This window comes from Glycine max, chromosome 8, assembly GCF_000004515.6.
Source record: "Glycine max cultivar Williams 82 chromosome 8, Glycine_max_v4.0, whole genome shotgun sequence".
Taxonomy (NCBI): domain Eukaryota; kingdom Viridiplantae; phylum Streptophyta; class Magnoliopsida; order Fabales; family Fabaceae; genus Glycine; species Glycine max.
The window spans coordinates 16,290,079-16,313,761 of NC_038244.2; the positions used below are offsets into that span (position 1 = coordinate 16,290,079).

The window sequence follows — 23,683 nt, forward strand, 5'->3', positions numbered from 1 at the left end:
AAACATTATGATGATAATTAACAAGTAATAATTGGTTAGTCTTAAAAAAATGTAATAAGTGGTTGGTTACAGTGAATAGTACGTGTGAGAAAAAAAATGATATTTTTATTTAAGGCATGTTTGAGTACTGTTTTGAAAATCATTTTTCAGTTTTTAAAAATTTAAAAATCTGTTTGATTGGTAAATTTTGTCAAATTGTTTTCTAAAACTCTTTTCAAATTTTAATCCTAAATAGTTCTCGGTTTTTTTCAAAAATTTAAAAATTTGTTTGATTGGTAAATTTTGTAAACTTGAATTATATTTGACAAAACTAGGTGAAAGTATTTTCATCTTTTAAGGATATATTTATACTTTTTCGCTATTAAATTTTTGTATTTTCATTTTTTAAAATTGTATTTGTTAATGAATTATACAATTAAGAACAAAAGTAATTATTTATTCATTTTCTTTATCTTTAAAGTGGATTAGTGAGATTTGTGAAATTCTCTCTCCTAGAAGGAATATGCGTCAAAGGAATTCTCTGTCTTAGATATATTTCTGTGCTTTGTATGGAGAAATTGACTCTTCTAATGATCAAGAAAATTTAAGCATCTGAATGATAAACAGCCAAAGTATCAAAAAATGGACCAACCTTTTTTCTAGTTTTATATAGCCAAGTAAACAATAGACATCTTTTGTAAGGTTCATGGGCTCAAAGTAAAACATTCAAAAGTTTAGATTTGTGGCATCAAAGAAAGTTGGCATAAAGGTTATATTCCAATTTTCTAACATCATTGATTTCACTCAAGCCATGAAAAAGGGAAAATATCTCGAAATTCCTTAATTGGTAGGACAAGTAAAAAATTCAAAAATTGCCTTCATTATGTATCGTATCAACTTGCGGCTAGCTGGTTGGAAAACCAAGACCTTAAATAGAGCATGTAGAATTATTCTTGCTAGGTCTGTTCTAAAAACTATACTTATATATGCCATGCAAAAACTACGGTTATCCAAATATATTTGTTGAGTAAATTGACAAACTATTATGAAGCCAAAAAGTAAGGGAGGCTTGAGGAAAACAGGTAGAGTGAGGTTGGAGAGAGAAGAAGGAAGAAAGACAAGTTATCTTATCTACTATTAGTTATTTTCTAGCTTAACTTTGACTTAAATAAAATAAGATAGATAGTAGGATAAACAAATCATTTTTTTAAAAAACATATCATATTTTATTAATGCACCAAATAATTGATTACATTGTAAAAAAAACTGATTACAACATGATAAGATTTATGTTATCTTGATAATCAAATGAGCCTAGCGATAAGGTAGGAGTAACATTATTCACAATCGTAATAAATATCTTAAAATTTATATTTAGTTGTATGATTTTATATTAACTAATTTATTGATAACGTCGGCCGGAATCTTTAAGAGTAAAATATTACGTATAATATTCAACGCGGGATTTTTATCTAACTATTTTGAAAATTAAAAACAGAATGATTTGAAATTATTAATTGATATTTGATAACGTCATTAAAACAATATTATGGACGGAGAGAATCGAAAACAATATTGAACACGTGAATTTAAAATATTTTGAAGCAGTACTAATAATTATGAGAGAATAATTTGAATCGAAACGAAGGAAAAAATCCTTAAATTGTGTGATGCTATAAATATCTGATAAAAAATCAAGAAGGGACTAACCCCACCATTCCCTTCAGCGCGCTCTCTCTCTCTCTCTCTCTCCTGAGTGCTGAATTCGCCGCCCCTTTTTTCCAAACCTCTCTTTCTTCGAAGCTTCTCTCTCTCTCTCTCAAATCCCTTCCCTTCCCTTCATCCTCCTCTTTCAGATCTCCCTTTATTTTTCTTCCTTTTGGTTTTTTCTTCGATTTTGAGATCTAGGGCCTTTTAATTTCCGCAATTACTCGCACCGCTTCTCTTTTCTTCGTTCTAGGGTTCCGATCTGTCGTTCAATTCTGTTTTCCATTGTGGGCCGTGTCTGAATTCTCGATCCGTTCCTTTTTTCTTTTCCTTTCTCCTTAAAATTTGTTTTCTTGGTGTCGGTTTGTTTGAGGCTGTTCTTTTTAGATTTTTTTAAAAATATCTTTCTTTTTCGGATATTTGTGCGTTGAGATCATGGGGGGCTCGGAAGGGGTGGGAGCATCGTCGAAGCAATTCGGTGTCACGAAGCCCATATCAATGGCTGGCCCAACGGTTACTGATTTGCAGAGGACTCGTGAGTTAGAGAAGGTGTGTTTCATTGTTTTGTTTATATTATGATATAATACGCCTTTTTTTTTTGTTTTTTTAAGGTTTGTTTATTTATTTGTCTGGAAAATTCTTTGCTTTGTGTGCAAGTTTCTCGCTGTTTCGGGGCTTTACGAGAGCAAGGAGGAAGCTGCCAAAAGGGAAGAGGTTCTTCACCGACTTGGAGAGGTAAAGGGAGAGATAGAGAGAGTTTTGTTTTGATGATTCTTCGTTGTAATGATTGTTTGCGATGCTGAGTTGTTGTATTTGATTGTTTGATGACAAGAACTTGTGTGATGATGCCAACCTAGGAGTTGTAGGGGTGAAATATGGAACTATGTGTTTGAATTGATCAGGGTGTTTATTTCTCTTACGAGGGGATTAGTCTAATTGAGTGGTTAATATACACGCTTCTTATTATTTATCATTTGTCAATAGTTCTATTTTTTTGTTACTTTATCTTGCTGGCAATATTAATTGTAGTTTGAATTGTAGTTGTGGTTGTGACGATGGGGTCTTGTCTCCAATCAGTTTATGAGTGTACTTTCATTTGTCATCTATTGAGAAGCTATTTTGTTACTTCATTAGGAGGGTAATCATTTTGCTTTTAATTTGTTTTCTTTAATTCAGATAGTGAAAAATTGGGTGAAGCAACTTACCCGCCTTAGGGGATACACTGATCAAATGGTGGAAGATGCAAATGCTGTCATTTTGACTTTTGGTTCTTATCGGCTTGGTGTGAGTATCTTACCCGCCTTGCTTACGTCTTGGTTTATTGCTGGTGAAGCAAACAACACAATTAATGATCTTTTTACTCCGTTTGAGAATTCATAATCTTACCAGTTTCCAAGGGATTCTATTGGATTTTTGTTATTAAACATTGTTGTCCATATTCATTGTTTGTTTTTTTAAATTTTATGATGCAGGTTCATGGTCCTGGGGCTGATTTAGACACTTTATGCATTGGGCCGTCCTATGTAAACCGGGAGGTATATTGGGAGTGCGGATATTTTATTTTATTGTGTGCTTTATCATCACAATTTACTTTTTATATCTGATTTTTCATGTTTTCATCACCAGGAGGATTTTTTCTACACATTGCATGATATCTTAGCTAACATCGAGGAAGTCACAGAACTGCAACCAATTCCGGATGCTCATGTCCCAGTTATGAAATTCAAGTTTGATGGAATATCAATTGATCTCCTCTATGCCAGTATTTCTCGATTGATTGTACCTGAAGTAAGAGAAATCATTTTCTTTTCTTCTTATTCCTTAATAAAAAAATCTTCTAAATGAAAGGGGCAAGCTTACATTTATCTAATTTGTGTTTTTGTATATTATTATCAATGAAAATTTTAAAATGGGCTTTTAATTGCTCAATTTGTTTTTGATGAATCTTTACTGCCTAAATGTCTTACTAAGTTTATTATACTCAGATTGAGTTGTGCTTGATGCTATAATGATATCAAAGAAGTTAAAGAATTAAATATTTTTTTATTCCAGACTCAATGTCTTACTAAGTTTATTATATTCAGATTGAGTTGTGCTTGATGTTATTATGATGTCAATGAAGTTAAAAAATTAAATATTTTTTTATTCTAGTCTCAGTGATCTGTATCTTGCAAGTTTTGTAGTTTTTGTGTCATATTTTGGAACCTTTTTCTTTTTGAATTTGTGAACAGGACTTGGATATATCTGATGTCTCTGTTCTACACAATGTTGATGAGCCTACCGTGCGAAGTTTGAATGGCTGTAGGGTTGCAGATCAAATTCTAAAGCTTGTTCCTAATGTTGAGGTATTTTTAGGATGTTTCTTCTTATTGCTTTAACCCTTCCATTTCATAATATTTACTGTTCACCTAATACTTCTACACTTTCTTTTGTATGGCTTATAGCACTTTCGCACAACACTTCGTTGCTTGAAATTTTGGGCCAAAAGGCGAGGCATTTATTCTAATGTGAGTGATATTCTATTTTTTTTTTCATCTTCCTTTCTAATCATGCTAGTTCATTTGTTTGCTTCCAGTATCCACTAATATGGTTATTGGCTTGTTTATAAATATTTGTGCTATGTTTTGTTAATATTTATTTTCAGGTGACAGGTTTTCTTGGTGGTGTTAACTTGGCACTTCTTGTAGCTCGAGTGTGCCAGTTTTATCCAAAAGCAGTTCCAAGTATGCTTGTTTCTAGATTCTTCAGGGTATATACACAGTGGCGGTGGCCAACTCCTGTCATGTTATGTCCAATAGAGGAGAATGATCTTGGGTTTCCTGTTTGGCATCCTGGTAAAAATCCTCGTGACAGATCCCATCATATGCCAATCATTACCCCTGCCTATCCCTGTATGAATTCTAGTTATAATGTTTCTATGAGCACACTTCGTGTGATGATGGAGCAGTTCCAATATGGCAATAAAATCTGTGGGGTAATCATTACTCTTTTCTTGTTGAATCATTTTGGATATTAATACTTATTGATTTTAAATAATAATACTTATTTATTTAAATAATTGGTAATTATTCCTTTGTCTAAAAATCACAGGAAATAGAATTGAGTAAAGATTGTTGGAAGGCTCTGTTTGAAAAGTATAGTTTCTTTGAAAGCTATAAAAACTACTTGCAAGTTGATGTAGTTGCTGCTGATGCCGATGACTTGCGCAGCTGGAAAGGTTGGGTGGAATCACGCCTTCGCCAGCTGACTTTGATGGTATGTTTATTTATTTATCTTGGTGAAATCACGACAACTTAAAAAATGTTACATGAGAATTTATAGAAATTACTATGAATTTGTATCCTGTTTGCAGATTGAACGTGATACTTTTGGGAAGTTGCAATGTCATCCCTATCATCATGAGTTTGTCGATACTTCAAGGCAGTGTGCCCATTGTGCTTTCTTTATGGGTTTGCATAGGAAAGAGGGAGAAGTTGTTCAAGAAGGCCAGCAATTTGATATACGAGGGACAGTTGAAGAATTTCGGCATTCTGTTAATATGTACATGTTCTGGAAACCAGGGATGGAGATTTATGTTTCTCATGTTCGTAGAAGGCAAATTCCATGCTATGTGTTTCCTGATGGTTATAAACGATCTCGGCCATCAAGGCCAACATCACAATTTGAGAATTGTAAATCATTTCATAATAATGAGGTTTCTGTGACTGAACATGTGGAGAGAATCCGTAAGAGGAAGAACAATGATGGTGTGGATGTGAGGGAGGATGCTATAGTTAAAAGGCAATATGCTTGTCCTCCTGGGGATAGATTGGCAAGACGCAACAGCCTTGGTACTGGTGGTTTGTCTGTTGAAGCTGTATCTGATAGTCAAGAGTTGAGAAGTGTGGAGTGCAATCATTTGTCAAACAGTGGGCAAGATGATTTGGATAGAACAGAGTCTCCTGAAGCTGCTTCAAATTCTAGTGTGATTACATCTGTTGGTTCTTCTGAAGATATTGTATCTGTGTCAGTGGCTGGTTGTGTTGAGAACTCCAGGGGTGTTGAAATGATGAACAATGGAAGGTTTGAGGATACTACTTATGGGAATGATTCTGTCACACTGGTGAAAAATATAGTGGCCAGTGGAAATGAAGTGTTTCAGCATGAGCTACAGCAGCAGTTGCAGGTTTTGGTTTTCAATTTCTTCCTGATTTTTTGCTATCTGTTCCTTTTTTTTAACTGACATGATATATTTTTCACCTATTATAGTGTAGTATTCTTAGCCATTTGATCATCTTTTTGTGTCCTCTTTTTACCGCAACTGTATAGATTGTGTAGAGCCAAGTGCACTGATGTGCAAGGTCTTCCCTGGAATACCTTAAAGCCAAAATGCAATGATTGTATTGCTTACGCATTAGATAGCTTAATAAAGGCTGCTCGTACACATTTCAAGAAATTTGCGCATCTACTGTTATTGTTTCAATTTTTTTTGTTGGCTTATTTTGTACAACAGTGTACTGACCAATTTACCTTTTTTTTTTTCTGGGGCTTTATTTTGAAGCCGAATGCAATGCTAGGGATGGTTCTTGATTCTGCAGAAAAGGTTCTCTCAGAAGCTGTGCAAGAGCCGGTGATAAGGCATGTTCTTGTTTATTAATTATTGTTTTTAGAGCTGGTCTATCTGTTGGCTTTATGCTGTCTCTTGTGCTTTTTGATATATCACAGGAGATTGAGTCTACCATCGACAGTTTAGATATCAGTGGCAATGTCTGGAAGTGGCAATTGTTCAAGTGGAGAAAGAAGAGAGCCAGCAATTTGGGTAAGTACTAATTTAAATGGCTGGCTTTCATTTCTCTATTTTTTTCAGGCTTGCTTGATCGTTCAAGCATGCAAATTGGAACTGATCTGCATCAGGCTGAAGAGTTGGAGCTGAGATTTGTCAGCCTTTGTACAGTTTGCATTTTTTTGTGCATTTGACTCAACTAACTTTACTAGAATCTCTGTTTAGGATTCTTCCTAAACTTAGTGGCATATTTGAAAGGCTCTTGCTGTACTTTGCTGTTTTGCTTTATTTTAGGGCTAGGGAGATCCCGGGAGGGTGGTGGAGGGTTTGGGTAGTGTTTTATAGCAGCAGAGGGGGCTTAGTTAGCAGCAACATTATTAATACTGATATTGTTGTACTGCCTCTGAGAGGTTATAAACTTGACAGTGGTGATATGATAAACTGCGATCTCAACCTTCTATCTGTTGTACATTTCTTTGATTCTCGCCTCTGCTTAGCATCCATCAATTTAGTTAACAAGAAACGAATTAGCAATATATTCCATATTCTACAAATATAATAACCCGGTGCTTAAATCCTGCTGACGTCGATATGTATAAATATTGTCTAGCAACAAATTTTTTCCGCCTCTAACTTTTACTTTCCGCCTACTAATATTGGACTTGGTAACGGGAGAGAAGCGAGTGAAATGTAGGATGAGTTATGTGAGGGAAAAAATTCACAACAAATATATTTATACATTGTGAATTGTGGAAATCAGTGTCTTGTTAATAATTTTTATGACTCGAACCGCCTTCAACTTTTTAAAATTAACTTTAATTTAGTTTTTGGTTAAAAATATTCTTAAACATTATTCAGATTGCGGTTGTTAGAATTAACAATATGATTTTACATTTTGTTTTACCAAAGAGTAACATAATAATACCTCTTATCCTTTGGGATTTGAGATTACGTTTGCCTTACAATTTTATTTAATTTAAGATTTAAGATGTCATCAAACATATTATCGTTATGTTGAGTTAAAATTTTGAGTGGTTCGTACTTGGTCACTAAAAGAAATGAACACCCAGCAAAATTGTGTATGTTGCTATTTTGCGTAGGAAGAAAGTCAGTAATTCAGCTATATAATAGCATGATCATATTTTATATTTACCAGTAGTTCACGTGTAAGAGATTAAGAAATTGATTGACTAGATAAAAAAAAAAAAACTCCAAACTAGAAACAGCGACGTTATAATTACTGGCTTTGTTCTTTGTCACGTTGCTGTTCCAAATTTGGAGTTTGTTCGCTATCGTTGTCACCCTCGTACGAGCAAAATTATTTCAGCTAAGAAAAAAAAAATGTCAGCTAATCATTGCAATTTGCATTACACACAACAATTGCAATGCACGTTCATTCAATTTATTACAATCACTTTAACTAAATTCGTTATTCGCTTTCCTAATTAGTCGCAGTGGTCAATAATACTATATTTATTTATTTATTTGCGCTTTCTATTTATATATATACACGATGCGAGCATGATAAAAACAGAAACCGTTGGTTGTGCGTTCAGTCCGTGAAAGCAAAAGAATGAGGAAGGTGGTGGTGTGTGCTACAGTGATCGGAGCGTGCACGGTGGTGGCGGTGGTGGTGCATAGGTACGCGAGGAAATGTCGACGGTGGGCAAAGGCGATAGAAATATTGAAGGAGTTGGAGGAGAAGTGTGCAACGCCAACGTGGAAGCTGAAGCTGGTTGCGGATGCCATGAACGTGGAGATGCATGCTGGTCTTGCTTCAGAAGGTGGTAGCAAGCTCAAGATGCTCATCACTTACGTTGATAAGCTCCCAACAGGGTATTAGTGCATTGCATTCTTTTCTTGATCCAATCTACCTTTAATTTAAGATCTTATTATTGAATGTCTTTCTCCTTAATAGATCAATCTAATTATCTAAATCCATTTCCATATTACATTTCTTCTTTTAGAAAAATTTGAATGTTGTTGAGATCTTAGATTTGTTACTATGAGGATTATATATTATTCCTGCTTTTTGATTATTGAAATGCAATGTCTATAAAAGGAAGTTGTGGCTTGCATGTTGCATATCGGTCAGTGGTATCCTTAATGATATAGACCTTTGTGTTACTAATATAGGTTGCTAGAAAGCTAAGAACATGCCATCATGGTGTGACATGATTGACAAATAAGTAGACAACTTTGTCTCTTAAACATGTAATTAAAAAGTTAGGTCGAGGTATGGATTATCAAAAAAAAAATCCGATGGACAAGGTTAGTTTCTTGAATGGATCTCAGTATTCAAGATATTAGTCTTTGTCTCTTGGCGGGAGGATAACCTGGATTTAACCAAAAGGAAGAAAGTTAAGAGCATGCTGGATCCGACCTTTAATTTGTAGTATTTGTGCTGTTTCACTTTTTTGGTGTAACACTATTGAAAAATGATGTGGAATTGCAAAGTAACAATGTTTATGGTGATTAAGGAGTAATTGGTTTTTCATAGTCATATTTCAGATGCAGTAATATCCCACAAAAATCATATTCATGTAGTACTCGTGAAAGAGAACCAAGTTAGTGACATTTCATACATCAACTGCTAAACTTTTCTGTGGTGAATGTGCTTGTTTGTTTTTTTTATTCGTTTAGGAACATTTTGAAATTTTAGGGGGCCTTGAATAAATATTATACTATTCGGTGGTTCTTATGCATCCCTTCCCTTTTCAGGAATGAGGAAGGACTATATTATGCATTGGACCTTGGAGGGACTAATTTTCGCGTGTTACGTGTGCAATTGGGAGGCAAGTATGGTGGTATTATTAGTCAAGAATTCACTGAGGTTTCAATTCCTCCTAATTTGATGGTTGGAACATCAGATGTAAGCTTCTTTTTTTTTTTTCTTACCAGTTTGAAAATCCTTCAGCCTACCTGCTGTTTTTGGTTACTCTTTTTTCCTAACACGTGTTGATCTTTGTATAAATCATATGAGAAACAAGACCAATCTAAAAAAGTTGTGATTCAGGAACTCTTTGACTATATTGCAGCAGAACTTGCAAAATTTGTTGCCCAAGAAAATCAAGATTTCCAAGTGTCTCCTGGTAGGCAGAGAGAGCTAGGTTTTACCTTTTCCTTTCCTGTCATGCAAACGTCACTTGCTTCTGGGAACCTTGTCAAGTGGACAAAAGGCTTCAACATAGACGGCACAGTTAGTCCCTTTTCCCTGATTTCTTTGATGCTTTTTACATTTTTTTCAGATTGAATATCTCCTTTGCTGTGGATAATATAATTTCAGAGATATAATTTATTATGTCTCCAATTACAAAACCCTAAATTTGAATTTACAGTTGCCTCACAAATTAATATTATATATCAAGTATTGTCTAATGTTAATGCATTACACAACATAATGAGGATATGTTCCACAGATTCTAACATTTAAGCATGTTTGGATAAACTTTCCCGGAAACACTTCTAGAGAAGTTTATTTAAACAAGTCCTTAATCTCTCATCTTGTTGATTTTAAATATCTATCGTAATTTGTTAGTAAGATGTTCTTTATCTCTTTTAATTTTTGTAGACAATGTTCCCTGAACTCATTAATGTGGAAGTAGTTTATATTTAGTGCAGAACGTCATTCATAGCTTGAAGTTCTTATTTATTTACTTGTTAATATTGTTGAAACTAATGGTTTAGGAGAATGAAGGTTTTAGATTCTACCGAAATTACTATTCTTTCACCTTTGCATTTATACTTAACTTTGTTGTTGTTTAAATAGGTTGGTCAAGATGTTGTGGCAGAATTAACTAAAGCCATTCGGAGACAAGGTCTTGATATGCGTGTAAATGCTCTGGTAATTGAAGTTTTGCACTCTTTTGCATAACATCAATTAGATCACAAGACTTTCAAATCTTAGTTTTTTTTATAGATCATGCCTTTTCAGGGTACGAAGTTTTTTTATGCCTTTTCAGGGTATTATCTTTTATTGTGAGCACTGTGTACTTATATTTATTATATATACTAGGTCAATGACACAGTTGGGACATTAGCAGGAGGTCGATATACAAACAGCAATGTTATTGCTGCGATTATTTTAGGTACTGGTACAAATGCAGCCTATGTGGAACGTGTTCAAGCAATACCAAAATGGCACGGTCCTTTGCCAGATTCTGGAGATATGGTGAGAAGTTCTTGTCTTATTTTCCTTTGGTTGTGTGTTTAGTCTTAAGAATGGTTACATATTATTTGATATGAATGATAGATTAAATACTGAAGCTTCTTTGATATATGAGATGACTCTAGGCTATCAACATGGAGTGGGGAAACTTCCGGTCATCACACCTTCCATTAACTGAGTATGACTGTGCATTAGATGCTGAGAGTTTCAGCCCTGGTGATCAGGTGAGTTTTTTGTGTTACTTCTTAGCTCCATCTTTCTGCCTTAATAATGAGGCTATATAATTGTTTTTCAATCATACTTCAGATTTTTGAGAAGATGACTTCTGGCTTGTACTTGGGAGAAATTGTTCGTCGAGTACTATGCAAAATAGCTGAAGAAGCTTTCTTTTTTGCTGACAATGTTCCCCCGAAACTTAAAATTCCGTTCATATTAAGGTATAATGCTAGATATTTGACTAGCCACTCTGTCAATGTGATTTTTGTTTATTCATTACTTCTCTTTCTGTTGTCTCCCCCCTCTCCCTAAAACTGCTGTTTATGTCAGCAGTTGAATTTGAACAAAAACTTATTTCATCATTTGTTTGATAACTATGAAGTTGAGTATTATGTGTATATTATAACTTCATTATGTTGTACATGGATTGCATCTCCTTTATGCTCCTGTATAGAAAAGATTCTATGGTTCCAAAAACATGAAAAAGAAAAACAAGCAAAAAGACAAACACGGAGGAGAAGAAATTTATGCCTCATTATTTATTCTGTATGAAATAGCTGTCTATGGGGTAAACTGATACAAACCCTTTTCGAGTAAGGGAGAACTCCACAGAAGGAATAAATAGGAAGCTAAACTGAATTCATTTTCTAATCTTCCAGCAGTACAATGGTTGTGTACATAATATAGCAGCATATTGCATACCTAGCTGCTATGCACACACACTAACCACAAGCTAAAACAGATTCCTAACAAACTCATTCTAGGTATTTTTCCAATTATTATTTCCTATATTTAATTACATAGACTAATAACAATTCTTTTGGGCCTGTCAATAAGAATTGGACCGTAACACAGACATTTATCCATCGAAGCAAAAAATTAGTATGACCTCACTAGTAGGTATAGAAGTATCCTTTTGGCTATTGTCCATTCTCAAAGAAAGTAAAGTGGCTAGAGAGGAGAAAATCACAAAGATTCATACAACTAATAATAAGGTTGTCATGGGGATGCATATTGGGGAAACAATATCATCAGGGGAAAACAAGGAGTCATAAGGTGGTTTGGTGGTTGGGCGGAAGGCCATAAGAGTTGAAGTTATTAGGAGGTCATGGGTTTGAATCCCCTCACTAAAATAACATACCAAACATACCAACTGCTAACATCTGTCGATACAGAAAAAAAAATCATCAGGGGAAACAACATAATCTTTGACTGGTTAAGATTTTTTTGTCTCGCTTAAATTTTGAGTTTTTTTTTGTCTTGATAAGATTCCGGTGTAACAGAATCTTTGTAAGTTATAGTATTGATTTTTATAAGGATAATTGTTAGTTATGATCCTATCAATTAGGTCCCCTTAGGAAGAAACTATTTCAAAAAATTATGTTACTCTAGGGGGAGCTCTTGTTAAGGACAAGTTTGCTTCTTGGTTTCACTATAGGTCTCACAAGAACAAGTTTTTGTGTCTAGGCCGGTCTGTGACTTGATCCTACACGAATGTTCATAACAGGTTGCCATAGCCATCATAATGGAAAATTAAGGGAGAGTTTTGTTCGTCGCTCCTCAGCCACTCGCTTGTGGAGTAGTGTTGATGAATCTTCAGTATGCCCAGTTTATGTTAATCTACTTCAGAGGTTTTGGTTCAATCTCTATGAGATTCTCAGTGTGCTTGTCCTTTAAGTTAACTAGCCATGAGACAAGATAGAAGATGGTGAAAACTTGGAGCTTTCACTGATTGGTCCATCAGTGATACTCAGGAGTAGTTTGATTTGAGAAAACATTTTTCATTTTCACTTTCTCTTTTGCGAAAATAACTTTTTATAATTGCTTACACCATTTCCTGCCCAAACTTTTAAAAACAGGAAATAAAGAAAATACAAGGTGACATTTTTATAATTTAAAAATGAAAATAAAAATGTTTTCTCCTTCTTTCCAAGATTGTTGTGTTTCTTATAATTTACTGGTATTGTTTAAAATTTTTGTATCATGACCATCAGCATTGGATGTGCAGTACACCTGACATGTGTGCAATGCATCATGATTCATCTACTGATCTCAATGTGGTAGGAAGCAAACTGAAGAACATTTTGGAGGTATATAGAACTCTCTATTCTGTTTGGATTAAGATTTTCCAACAAGGCTTTTACAGCATGTGTACATTGAACTTTAGAACATTATTTTAATCGATGGTGATATTAAGGTTCTCTATTTATAATTAGTTATCAATTATGATGCACAAATATGATACATATGATACATGTATTAGATACTATTTGATACTATATGTATTCAATACGGTTATATATTATTAAAAATATATATAGAATATGATACGTGATATCTATATATGTATAAACAATCATAAAACATAATATAATTACATTTCTGCAAATCTAAAATAATAACATTCTTCTTATTTCTTAGACACTAGTAAAAATAAAATAAAAGTTATAAATTATTGTCATTAATAACACGAATAGTATCAATCTCATTCTTTTTTCGAGATTATCCATAAGGGGGAAAATTTCTATTTTTTGGTTCATAAAGGGACAATGCCACTATGTTTCTATATATATGTAACACATGCTGCTATGTCTCATATGTACTTATATTAGATTTTCATACCATTAAAGGTCTAAATACTTCACAAATACGTGTTGGGGAAGCATTGCAAGAGTACGTATTACGAGAAGGAAATTAAAGTATTGGTGCTTGATAGATAATTAGAGTCCATATTTTCAATATTTTAGTTCTATTTAAACTTGTGATTCAAGTAGAAACTTCCAACTTTACAATGTGACTGAAACTTTTGTCAACTTAACTTTGTTCTCTCTTTTCTGATATTAGATATCTGATACCTCCCTGGAAGTGAGGAAGGTGGTTGTAGAGATCTGCAATATCATTGCCACCCGTGGTGCTCGTCTTTCTGCTGCTGGAATCTTAGGTATCCTGAAGAAGTTGGGAAAAGACACCAAGAGTGAAGTTGAGGGTCAGAAGAATGTGATAGCCATGGATGGTGGATTGTATGAGCATTACACTGAGTATAGCAAGTGCTTAGAGAATACCCTTAAAGAGTTGGTTGGTGAAGATATCTCAGAAAGTATCATCATTGAGCATTTCAATGACGGTTCAGGAGTTGGTGCTGCCCTTCTTGCAGCCTCTCACTCCCAGTACCTTGATGCTTAGCAATAATGATCATGATATTGGGGTTTGTATTACTATTATTTTTTTGTGGAGGTCATTGTCCATTTATGGCACCAGTAGTCTTGGGAGTTGGGAGGGTTGAATTTGTACACAGCCTTTACTTTAATTTAAGCCAATCTTTGCAACATTAACTTACTCTACACCATTTCTTTAAGTTCATGTATTTAATTCTTTCAGGAGAATTCTGCAATTTTCTCTTGTCGTGTTAGCCTTAACATCATACAATATCACACTTCACATCAAAACTGGTCCAATACTTTAGTGTTAGGATAGGGGGATACCATATATGCCAAAATTATTGGATTACTAGTTCATGATATTACTAAGAATCCATTTGATAGAGTGAAAAGAAATGAAAATAAAATAAATTAAGATAAAATTTTAAATTAAAGTGTAAAAATTTGTATCCCACATTATTTTACCGTTCATTTTTTTTTCCACTCTTTTTATCTCTACAAACCAACACAGCCTAAAGGAGTTTATGGATCAAACATGCAAAAGTGGGACTAGGAATCAACCATGTGACTCTCGCCTTTTGTGGTAAGTCGATGGCCAAGTTCTATCTTCACTAGCCATTTACAATTAGGCATCTCATTAGCTTGTCTATTCCTCTTTTTTTATTTGACTTGTCGGCTTTAATCTACATGCATCATATAAACAAGTATTAAGGATATTAGTTAAAAAATCAATAAATATCAACAATCACAATGCAATGCATTGAAAATCAGGATAGGAATACATTGATAATATTTTTCATAAAACAAATCACTTTTAATACCTCAATCAAGATGATGAGAACATTTGTTTTAGTATTTTCTTATTTTAATTTAGGTTAAAAAGTTGGGTTAACTAAATTTTTAGTTCCTTAAGTTTTTTGAAATTTAATTTTTAGTCTCTCAATAAAAACATTGATTAGTTAAGGTTTTTCAACCCCTTTCCTTATATGATTAAATAAAAATTTAATTGGTCAAGATTGCTAAACTAAAAAAAAATTCTTAATCTTTGAAATTTTATTAAATAAATAAAAATAATAAAGTTAAAATTTTTATTCAGGACTAAAAATTAAATAAAATTTAAGGACTAAAAATTTAATTAATGTTTAAAACAAGTTAGAAAGTGAATAAGTTCTTGTAGTATAAAAAAATCAAATGAATCCTTGCAATTTCAAAATTATTTTCAATAGTATCTTATCTTGTGTTTTGTCAGGTCTTAAAATTTAAAAATATCCAACCAAAACAGATATTTTGAAACTATGAGGACATATTTACTATTTTAAAATTTCCAAAAATTTAGAGGCCCGCATTAGTCTTACATATAATAAATAACTTTATGTCTTTGCACATGCTTTAACAATATTACCATATTAGTAAATTAATAGGTTAACTTTAATTGTGAATGTATCCCTTTTTCCTCCCCCTATCAAAAAAAGTTATGACTTCACTTTAATTTAGAAACAACTTTTCCGTTTTAGTTGATAGAATTTTTAATAATTAGTCAATAACATAAATTAACCTAAATAGTGTTATTATTTAATTCATAGAATAATAGTTAAAATGAATTTTCCCTAAATTATACCTATGTTCATTTTTCCTTTTATTTTCATTAACGCGTTAATTTTTTCTTCTTCATATAATTAATATTTTTTTACATGAAAAGAACTGCAAAAGTTATCTTTCTTTGAGCTGTTTATGATCAGATTTCAGAGCTAAGTCAGCTAACACTTTTTTTTATAGTAAATGTATAAAGGAAAAAAATTAACATTTTTCATGGGTCAAATTTACGTATAGTATAGAAAACACTAGGGATGAAAACTAACTTCTGAAACAACTGTTTAAGTCTGATTCATAGATTATCGTTTCTGTTGTTATAAATAATGTAATTTCATTAAACATTTTTTTATTCACGTATTTTAAAAATCTAGACCCATTAGTTTATTTTATTTTGACTTTTAAAGGCTTGAATCCCTAGCTTATTTAAATATTTTGACTCAGACTTATTTTAGAACTTCATTGTCAAATATTTCTTTAAATATATTTTCAAGCTAAATGATATTTTAAAAAATTATGTCATGGCTAAAATAATACCTATATTAAATAATAAATAGTAAGTTATATCTCATATTTTATATTTAGAAAATAAATCTAGCCTATTCAATTAAAGCTCGCACACCCTTATTTAGTACTCTCACGCTCATAGTATATTGTATGAAGATATGTGGAGAAACAGAAAATAAGGAAAGTGCAGAACATGACATAGTTACAGATCGGACAAAAATCATGGGATCTGCGTGTTTATTGCGGAATATGGATCATGCAGATCACTCTCACTTGTAAAAGTTTTTAGAAAAAAAATTAAGAAATTCAGAGAAAAGCCACTTATGGTAGTCTCATTCATCAATATTCAATTTCTTGACATAATAAAAAAGTGTGACTAACTTAATTTAGTTTTGATTAATCCCTTAATACGTGTTCATGTCTAATTTGAAGTATTATCTAACCAACTTAACCGGCACTTATAAACAGCTTTTGAGATACTAATTAACATCATTGACAAAAGTGATTTTTTTTTTTTTGCTGCGTTTGTGTCAACAAAGAAAGGAACTTGAGTGTGCTAGTGCCCCTCTTTTTATTCTAACTTTGAACTTTGACTCCACCCAAAGATGCAAAAAGTTTTGAGGGGCATGTTTGGAGTAGAGTGCCATCAGGGCAAAGTCATTTCTTAGCTTACTGTGTCAAAGGCATGAGGAATATATTTATGAGGGGTCAGCGCTAGCTGCAGCAAGGCTTGCATTGCTTTGCTTCCTATGCTAAACAACCTAACTTTTTGTTGCTTCATGTTGCGTGCTCCATGCTCTAATTCCACTCTTGTTTTGGTAAATGTTAGGCAAAAGGGAATCTCACTAGTTTGTTTGATCAATCAGTGCCACTTTTGAAAATGACCATCCCCTTCTCCTTAAAAAGAGGAAAGAAAGATAACCCACCAAGCGTGTGAATAAAATATATATAATAAAAAATTTAATGTTTATGTGATGTAAAATAGTTTTAGATTATCATTCAATCATAAATTATTGTTTAAATTATTTTAAAATAATCATTTTAAAAGTTAACAAATTTTTTATATATAATAAATTATAATTGGATGATTTTTTATTTTTTTTTTACATTATTTGAGTGCATAATCCTTTTTCTTTAAAATAAAAGGCAAAGTTAGTCAACAATTCCATACCATCACATATATAGTTCCCTCTCTACCTTTTGCTTTGCCTTTGAATGTATTCTCTTTTCTCTTGGTGGGGTGTCTGTTGTGCTGTGATGATATTTGTCTTGGATTTGGTCTCTTAGTACGTGGCATTGTTATCATAGATTCTTGTGGCAGGTGCTTCTTCTTTCAGATATCAAAAGGTTCGACCACTTGTTTTGTTTCAATCCAGAACCTGAAGCTTGTTTATAAAAAAAAGGCTAAGGAAGGAGCACAATTGCAATTTGCTTGCAAGATGTGGCAAAGAAGCCACAAGTCATCAGAGGAGAGAAAGCTGGAGCTTAGGCTTGGTCCACCTGGTGAAGAGTCTCTCAATGAAAGCATCAGAAAAAGCAACAGAGAAAGAAATGAATCACAATTCACTCTTGGTTGCTTCTCAACTCAAAATTTTTTTACTTCTGACAAGCAAGGTCCAGGTGGGACTACGTTGCCCTCTGCATGGCCTTCCACATCCTATCATCACCAACACCAGGCTAAAGCTAAAGCTTCATCATTTCTTCAGCTCCAATCAAGTCCACAAAACATGATAGTGATGGGAAAGGATGTGTCACAATTCTCTTGTGTAGAGAAGAAGGTATTCTCACCCTCTTGTGCAAATCCAGCGGTGTCCAAAAGGTATTCCTGCTTTTCTCTTTTTTTATTCAAGGCTTTAAATTGTGGTTATGGTTTTGTTGCGATCCTTAATATTACCGGAACTTGCAGGCAAATGTGACCGCAATTGTGGTCACAGTGGGTCAAAAAACCTTAAAGTTGCAGCAAATACCACGGTCACGGACCGTTTTTTAAAATCTTGCTTGTATCTATATATTTATTCAATTTTTTTAAGAATATATTCATTCCCAGATCACCTTTCATATTGTTGTAGTCCATGCAAAGCTGTGTTTCTAATAGTATTTTAGATTATAATGTTATAGACCACTTTTCAGTGAAGAATTGTTTATGAAGCTTTTCATTTCGTTGTTAATAATCGCAACATGGTTTCTGTATACTTGCTTAACCATAGCATGTCATTTATTTATGTGGCTTTCTTATCTAATCTTGAAACATGACATTGGCATGGCATGGCATGTGAATATCTCACCCTGCCTCTTTATCTTCCCTTCATCCACTCTTCTTCCACTATCTTCTTTGGTCCCTAATGGTTAAATTAAAGGGTATTTTGGCTTGCTTGGTGGTTTTGAATAGAAAAATGAGTAGTGGTAAATATGAGAAATTGAATTATTGATTTCTCAATTATACGCTTGTGAGTTGTGATGATACTGATATGCTTTTGTCTTCTTAGGGGTAGTGCTTGTTATTTTTACTGTTCATATTCATGCCTAACTTTTTTGTACATGGACCCACCAAAAACAGAACTTCTTCAGGTCCAGCAGTGGGTTGGCCTCCAATTCGTTCCTTCAGGAAGAACATTGCAAGTGGAAGCACTTCTAAGTTGCCTTCTGGGTCCCACCAGCAACATCAAAATGTTGTTCCATACAAGGTTGCTAGCCAAAAACCTACTGACAAATCTGGTAAAGGCTTGTTTGTGAAGATCAATATGGATGGTGTCCCCATTGGGAGAAAAGTGGACATCAATGCTTATGACAGCTATGAAAAACTTTCCTCTGCTGTTGATGAGCTCTTTAGGGGCCTCCTTGCAGGTAATATTCTTGTCATTTTAGTCCTATGAATCGTGTACTTGTGGTCAATTTAATCACATTTGTTTATTCATTTGTTGTTGACATAATATGGAGATTTGTTTCATTGGGGATGAAAGTTACTTATTATCTTTTTGTTAGCTAAATCTTTTGATTGACTAGTAAGCATTTTACGTTATGACAATTTAAGGTAGTATGTTTCGAGTCACTCAAAAGATTTAACCTTTTAGGAAAAGAGTGCTTGTGTTAGTTATGACAATTTAACCTTTTAGGAAAAGAGCTAATTTGGATAAACTTCTTGTTACCATCTCAACTTTGTCACAAGCTTTCTGATTTAACTTTTTTATGAACACCTATAAAGTTATAAGGAATCAAATTCCTATGTCAATCAAAAAGATCTCTACAGCTAGATGCTAATCTAAACCAAGCCTAAATCACAATCATGATTGCGGCAATTGAATAGGCATTAGCTTATAGTAAAAATAAATCACCTAACAAAGTTTTACAGTAAACTTTCCTTGTTATCTTTTATTTATACCGATTAGCTTTATATATATATATATTAATGTTTTTGTGAGAATGAAATTTTTTGCAGAGATGAAGTTATCTCATATTGGCTCTTCCCAATGCTGTTCTGGTCAAAGAGATTCCTGTGCTGGTGGAATTCAAAACAAGGAACAGGAAGAGAAATCCAATAAGGGTTTATTGGTTGGAAGTGGGGAATATACTCTTGTTTATGAGGATAATGAAGGAGACAGGATGCTTGTTGGAGATGTGCCGTGGCAGTAAGCATCTTATCAATGTGGATCTGATGCATTTTTATCTTATTCTATTCAATATTATATTCCATGACTATAGTTTGATACAATATTGCCATGCAGTGGAGTATGTTTCTGTATGTAAACAATAAATAAATCTTGCAATTGGTTTTTCCCTATGCTATTGTTTAATTTTCATTTTATATATGATTTAGTTTTTACTAGAAAACTGTGATTGGCATCAATGGCTGCTTTTATGCGATTCTTTTTTAATGTGTTTGCTTGGCAGCATGTTTGTATCGACGGTGAAGAGGCTGAGGGTGTTGAAGAGTTCTGATCTTCCTGCTTTTACACGTGAGTTGGAATCTTTAACTTAATTGAGAGCAACTGGTTCATTAATATCCCCCTCCCCATGTTTTGTTTTGGCTGTGATCAATGATTGAAGAAACTTTCTTTGTTCTCACTTTTCAGTTGGTAGTAAGCAAGACTAGTTACACCACTTGACTTGACAATGAGAAATGAAGGATGAAGCAGCAGCTTGAGGTCTTCTTCCATGCTAAAAATTGATGACTAAGAGTGTTTTTATTTGACATTTTGGTTCCTTTGAACATTGAAGATTAGGCAATGAAATGTTCAGTCTATAAGTAATGTTTGTATGAATGAATGTATCTTGTTTTCTTTAGTGAAGTTTTGAATTGTTTCTGCATTTTAAAAATAGGGTAAGGAAAACTTTACGGATGTGTGCACTCATGATTTTGCCATTAACTTATGTTGGCGTGCGTTCTGATCGACGCCATGTTTGGAAAAATGGTGTGAGACTCCAAAATCAAGTTTGGAGGTATAGAATATGATTTTAGGTAATAATAATAATAATATTTGGTTGTTCAATATCTAAAGCATGTGTGTATTCCTTCACGTTTTAAACTCACATATCTTACAATTTTCGTGCCAAATAGAGAAAAAGACGCATAAACTACATATTATATTACTAAAATTTGAAACACGTGCATCCATTCATTTCAAATGCATGTCCAAACATGCGAAAAGTTGATTTTGCTCTCAAAAGCACGTTTAACTAGAAGCTAAAATAATAAAGTTTTTTTTGGAGAAATCTTATATTAAGTTTTACAACAAACTTACTTCTGAGATCAACGATTCGAAATGAGTAATTTCTCTTTAAATTTAATTTACTAATTTAAACTAGTTCTGCAAAGTTAACACAACAAATATTAAGTTTGTAAATGTTGAAGCAAACTCACTAATTCCCTTTCATTCATCTCCTTCTCCTTGTCTGTAAATGTTGGTCCATACACATGAATTTGGAGATTGCAGCCCAAAATTTTAATTGAAAAGAATTAGTATATAATATTTATAAAAAAATGGAAAAATAAAAATGACATTTGTATTAATTTATCATATTACAAAGTTGTCTAGTTAGAAATCATTTATCAACATTGTAAAATTTCTCCCTCTTTCTTTTCTCTTTAAAACCTAAGCGCCTTTAAGCATACCTAAATCTTGTCCTTTGGAGCTTTGAAACATCAACCAATCTAATGGTAAAGCACAAACCCACGACCATATGGTCCCTTTGTGACATTTATTTTAAGGTCGATGGAACGGACATGCTTAATGTTCAACAGTTGAAGTAGTTTGGACCAAGAACTAAGCATACTACCACATGTGCATACATTTGTGGCGGTGATGGACCATGGTCCTGTATTTGTTTAGTTTGAAAAAGAGGCAACAAACACACGTTTGACTTTTTTATTTTCCCCCTTTTAACCGACGTACTACATTTAGTTGATCGATATAGATATTGAATATGAAATGAAATGACTTCTATTATATTGAGGTTAGGGTAAGGTATATATATAGATACTAGATTATAGGGCTGTTGCAGGTTAATTGGACATCACTGACCTGGATTAGTTTCCTTGCTGCCACGGATATAACGTATTCATGCATGCACTCAGTCAAATGAAGATTGAATCACTTATATTAATTATATCTTAAGTTCTTAACAAATTAATCGTAAAACACATATTTGAGATTTAAACTGTTCAATCACCATCTAATGACAACTAGCTAGCTATTCATAGCTTCGGGACTACTAGATTTCGTTTCCAGCAGATCACGCAATGAAAATATCTCACGACAAATATAGGAAAAATGTGAATGTTAAGTTGTTTTTTCTAAGCCATATGTATGGAGTTGAGTTACACGTTTGATGATCAATGACATGTTCTTTAATTTACTCTCTTAGTTCCTTTTTATCTGCTTTTATGGTTGTTACGTAAAAACTAAAAATTACAAGAAATTTTATTGATTTTAATTTTTTTTCTCTTTATAATAAATACATGTATAAGTTAATTAACGAGATGTAGTATTTTTCTTAGAGTAAAATTTATTTAATTTCATAGAAGTCTTTATGTGACACATTAATCAATTACCATAAAATACTACTATTTTTATTGGGTGAAAATATTTTTTGAACACTCATTTCTCCTATAGTTAACGATCTAATTTTTGGTTTATATAAATACTAAATAATTATTCAATTAATATTAAATTTTAAAATTAAAGTTACTATTAAATTTTTATAAATAGGGAAACAAAATGAACTAAGAAAATCTAGTTTAATTAATTAAACAAGTGTGTGAATATTATAAATTCTCTAATACTATGTTGAATTCATACCAATAAAAAAAGAAACAAATTAAACTTAATTTAATCAAATTACATTTTAATAAAAAAATTGAACTTAATTATTTTTAAGTTAATGCCATTTGTATATTAAAAAATTAAGATTTGTATGATTCATACCATTCAAAGCATACACATACATTCTGTGTAAGGTTTTTTTTTTTTTTTTGCTAAATGACTAAATCATAGTACTACTTTAATTTGAAACTTTTCTAACACAAGTTTTGTCAAATTGATATTGCCAATGCATTGGGCCGCAACTTTATCGCTATCCGCATACCCATTTTACTCGTATTGCTTAATTACGTCAATGTCAATCCCTAAATTCTATGGAAAAAAATGAAGCCCACAGTTTCATAATGATTAAAAAAAATGTCTCAATCATAAATCAGCTTAGCTCATTAGTTACAATTTAATACCTAGCCTGTGAAATTAATGTACCCTTAATTATCATTTAGGGTAAATAATCACTTTTGTCCATGAATATATAATTTGTTAATAAATGTATTTCTAAAAGATGAAAATACAAAATTTAGTCCCCAAAAGTATAAAAAGTACAACAAATATATCTGATCGTTAACTTTCGTTCGTTACTGTTGATAAAATAACTTACGTGACACAAAAAGGATAAATTTGTTACTGAAATGATTATTAACGTGATCATCTCTAATTGGAGGGACATATTTGTTATATAATATTTTCTTGAGTTTCCATCTTCTCACTTCACTCACAAATGTGTCCCTGAAAGATGAAAATATAAAATTTAGGATATATTTGTTATATAATATTTTCTTGAGTTTCTATCTTCTCACTTCGCTCACAAATGTGTCTCTGAAAGATGAAAATATAAAATTTAGTTTTCAAAAGTATAAAAAATATAACAAATATATTCGGACATTAACTTTCATTCGTTACTATTAATAAAATAGTCAAGATTCGAAGAAGTGAAATATAAGATATATTTATGGTAGATTGTGATTAATTATTATAATTTGAAAAAATTTGCAATAATTGATACACTATTACAATGTTTATTTTGGTAAACTGATACAATGTTTATTTTAGATAATTTCTATTATGAAAAACAAATTATAGTTGATAATCAATATTATCACTGTTATTATATTTGTTTTAAATTATGTTTGTCAATATATTTTTTTAAATGATTATTGTATTGTTATGTTTATAACGTTAAAAAAATGATGAAAATTTATCTTAAAATTATATTTTATCATTAAATAAAACAAAATTCTGGGTCTAACAAATTAGTTAAATAAAAACATATTCATATTTA

At 32.5% G+C, this 23,683-nt stretch overlaps 3 protein-coding genes across 3 annotated transcripts; all 3 read left to right on the forward strand.

Annotated features, from left to right (window-relative positions):
- The first annotated feature begins 1,671 nt into the window (after nucleotides 1-1,671).
- LOC100783237 (nuclear poly(A) polymerase 4) lies at nucleotides 1,672-6,906 on the forward strand. Its single transcript, XM_006585501.4, has 12 exons — nucleotides 1,672-2,235; nucleotides 2,344-2,421; nucleotides 2,863-2,970; nucleotides 3,159-3,221; nucleotides 3,313-3,474; nucleotides 3,918-4,031; nucleotides 4,131-4,193; nucleotides 4,331-4,660; nucleotides 4,777-4,941; nucleotides 5,039-5,851; nucleotides 6,227-6,303; nucleotides 6,391-6,906. The coding sequence occupies exons 1-12, from the start codon at nucleotides 2,122-2,124 to the stop codon at nucleotides 6,416-6,418; spliced, it is 2,115 nt and encodes a 704-aa protein (XP_006585564.1). The 5' UTR covers nucleotides 1,672-2,121; the 3' UTR covers nucleotides 6,419-6,906.
- A 140-nt stretch (nucleotides 6,907-7,046) lies between these two features.
- Nucleotides 7,047-14,223, forward strand: LOC100783775 (hexokinase-1). The gene is made up of 9 exons (XM_003532990.5): nucleotides 7,047-8,284; nucleotides 9,170-9,320; nucleotides 9,465-9,647; nucleotides 10,218-10,292; nucleotides 10,464-10,619; nucleotides 10,742-10,840; nucleotides 10,923-11,053; nucleotides 12,841-12,922; nucleotides 13,677-14,223. Exons 1-9 carry the CDS (start codon nucleotides 8,022-8,024, stop codon nucleotides 14,013-14,015), a joined length of 1,479 nt encoding a protein of 492 aa, XP_003533038.1. The 5' UTR covers nucleotides 7,047-8,021; the 3' UTR covers nucleotides 14,016-14,223.
- Nucleotides 14,224-17,748: 3,525 nt separating this feature from the next.
- On the forward strand, nucleotides 17,749-20,203 carry LOC100305794 (uncharacterized). The gene is given in 5 exon segments (NM_001249845.2): nucleotides 17,749-17,906; nucleotides 18,645-18,931; nucleotides 19,524-19,713; nucleotides 19,976-20,040; nucleotides 20,158-20,203. Coding segments are annotated over 5 exon segments (654 nt in total). The 5' UTR covers nucleotides 17,749-17,814; the 3' UTR covers nucleotides 20,178-20,203.
- Nucleotides 20,204-23,683: the final 3,480 nt, after the last annotated feature.

What these genes read in the sequence shown, in the direction of transcription:
- LOC100783775 (XM_003532990.5), top strand. Translation starts at nt 8,022, where the DNA reads ATGAGGAAGGTGGTGGTGTGTGCTACAGTGATCGGAGCGTGCACGGTG. An exon ending in GTTTCAGCCCTGGTGATCAG is followed by an intron (nt 10,841 to 10,922) that starts GTGAGTTTTTTG and finishes ATCATACTTCAG; the next exon opens with ATTTTTGAGAAGATGACTTC. An exon ending in AAAATTCCGTTCATATTAAG is followed by an intron (nt 11,054 to 12,840) that starts GTATAATGCTAG and finishes TTGGATGTGCAG; the next exon opens with TACACCTGACATGTGTGCAA.
- LOC100783237 (XM_006585501.4), top strand. Translation starts at nt 2,122, where the DNA reads ATGGGGGGCTCGGAAGGGGTGGGAGCATCGTCGAAGCAATTCGGTGTC. An exon ending in TTCGCCAGCTGACTTTGATG is followed by an intron (nt 4,942 to 5,038) that starts GTATGTTTATTT and finishes TCCTGTTTGCAG; the next exon opens with ATTGAACGTGATACTTTTGG. An exon ending in AGCTACAGCAGCAGTTGCAG is followed by an intron (nt 5,852 to 6,226) that starts GTTTTGGTTTTC and finishes TTTATTTTGAAG; the next exon opens with CCGAATGCAATGCTAGGGAT.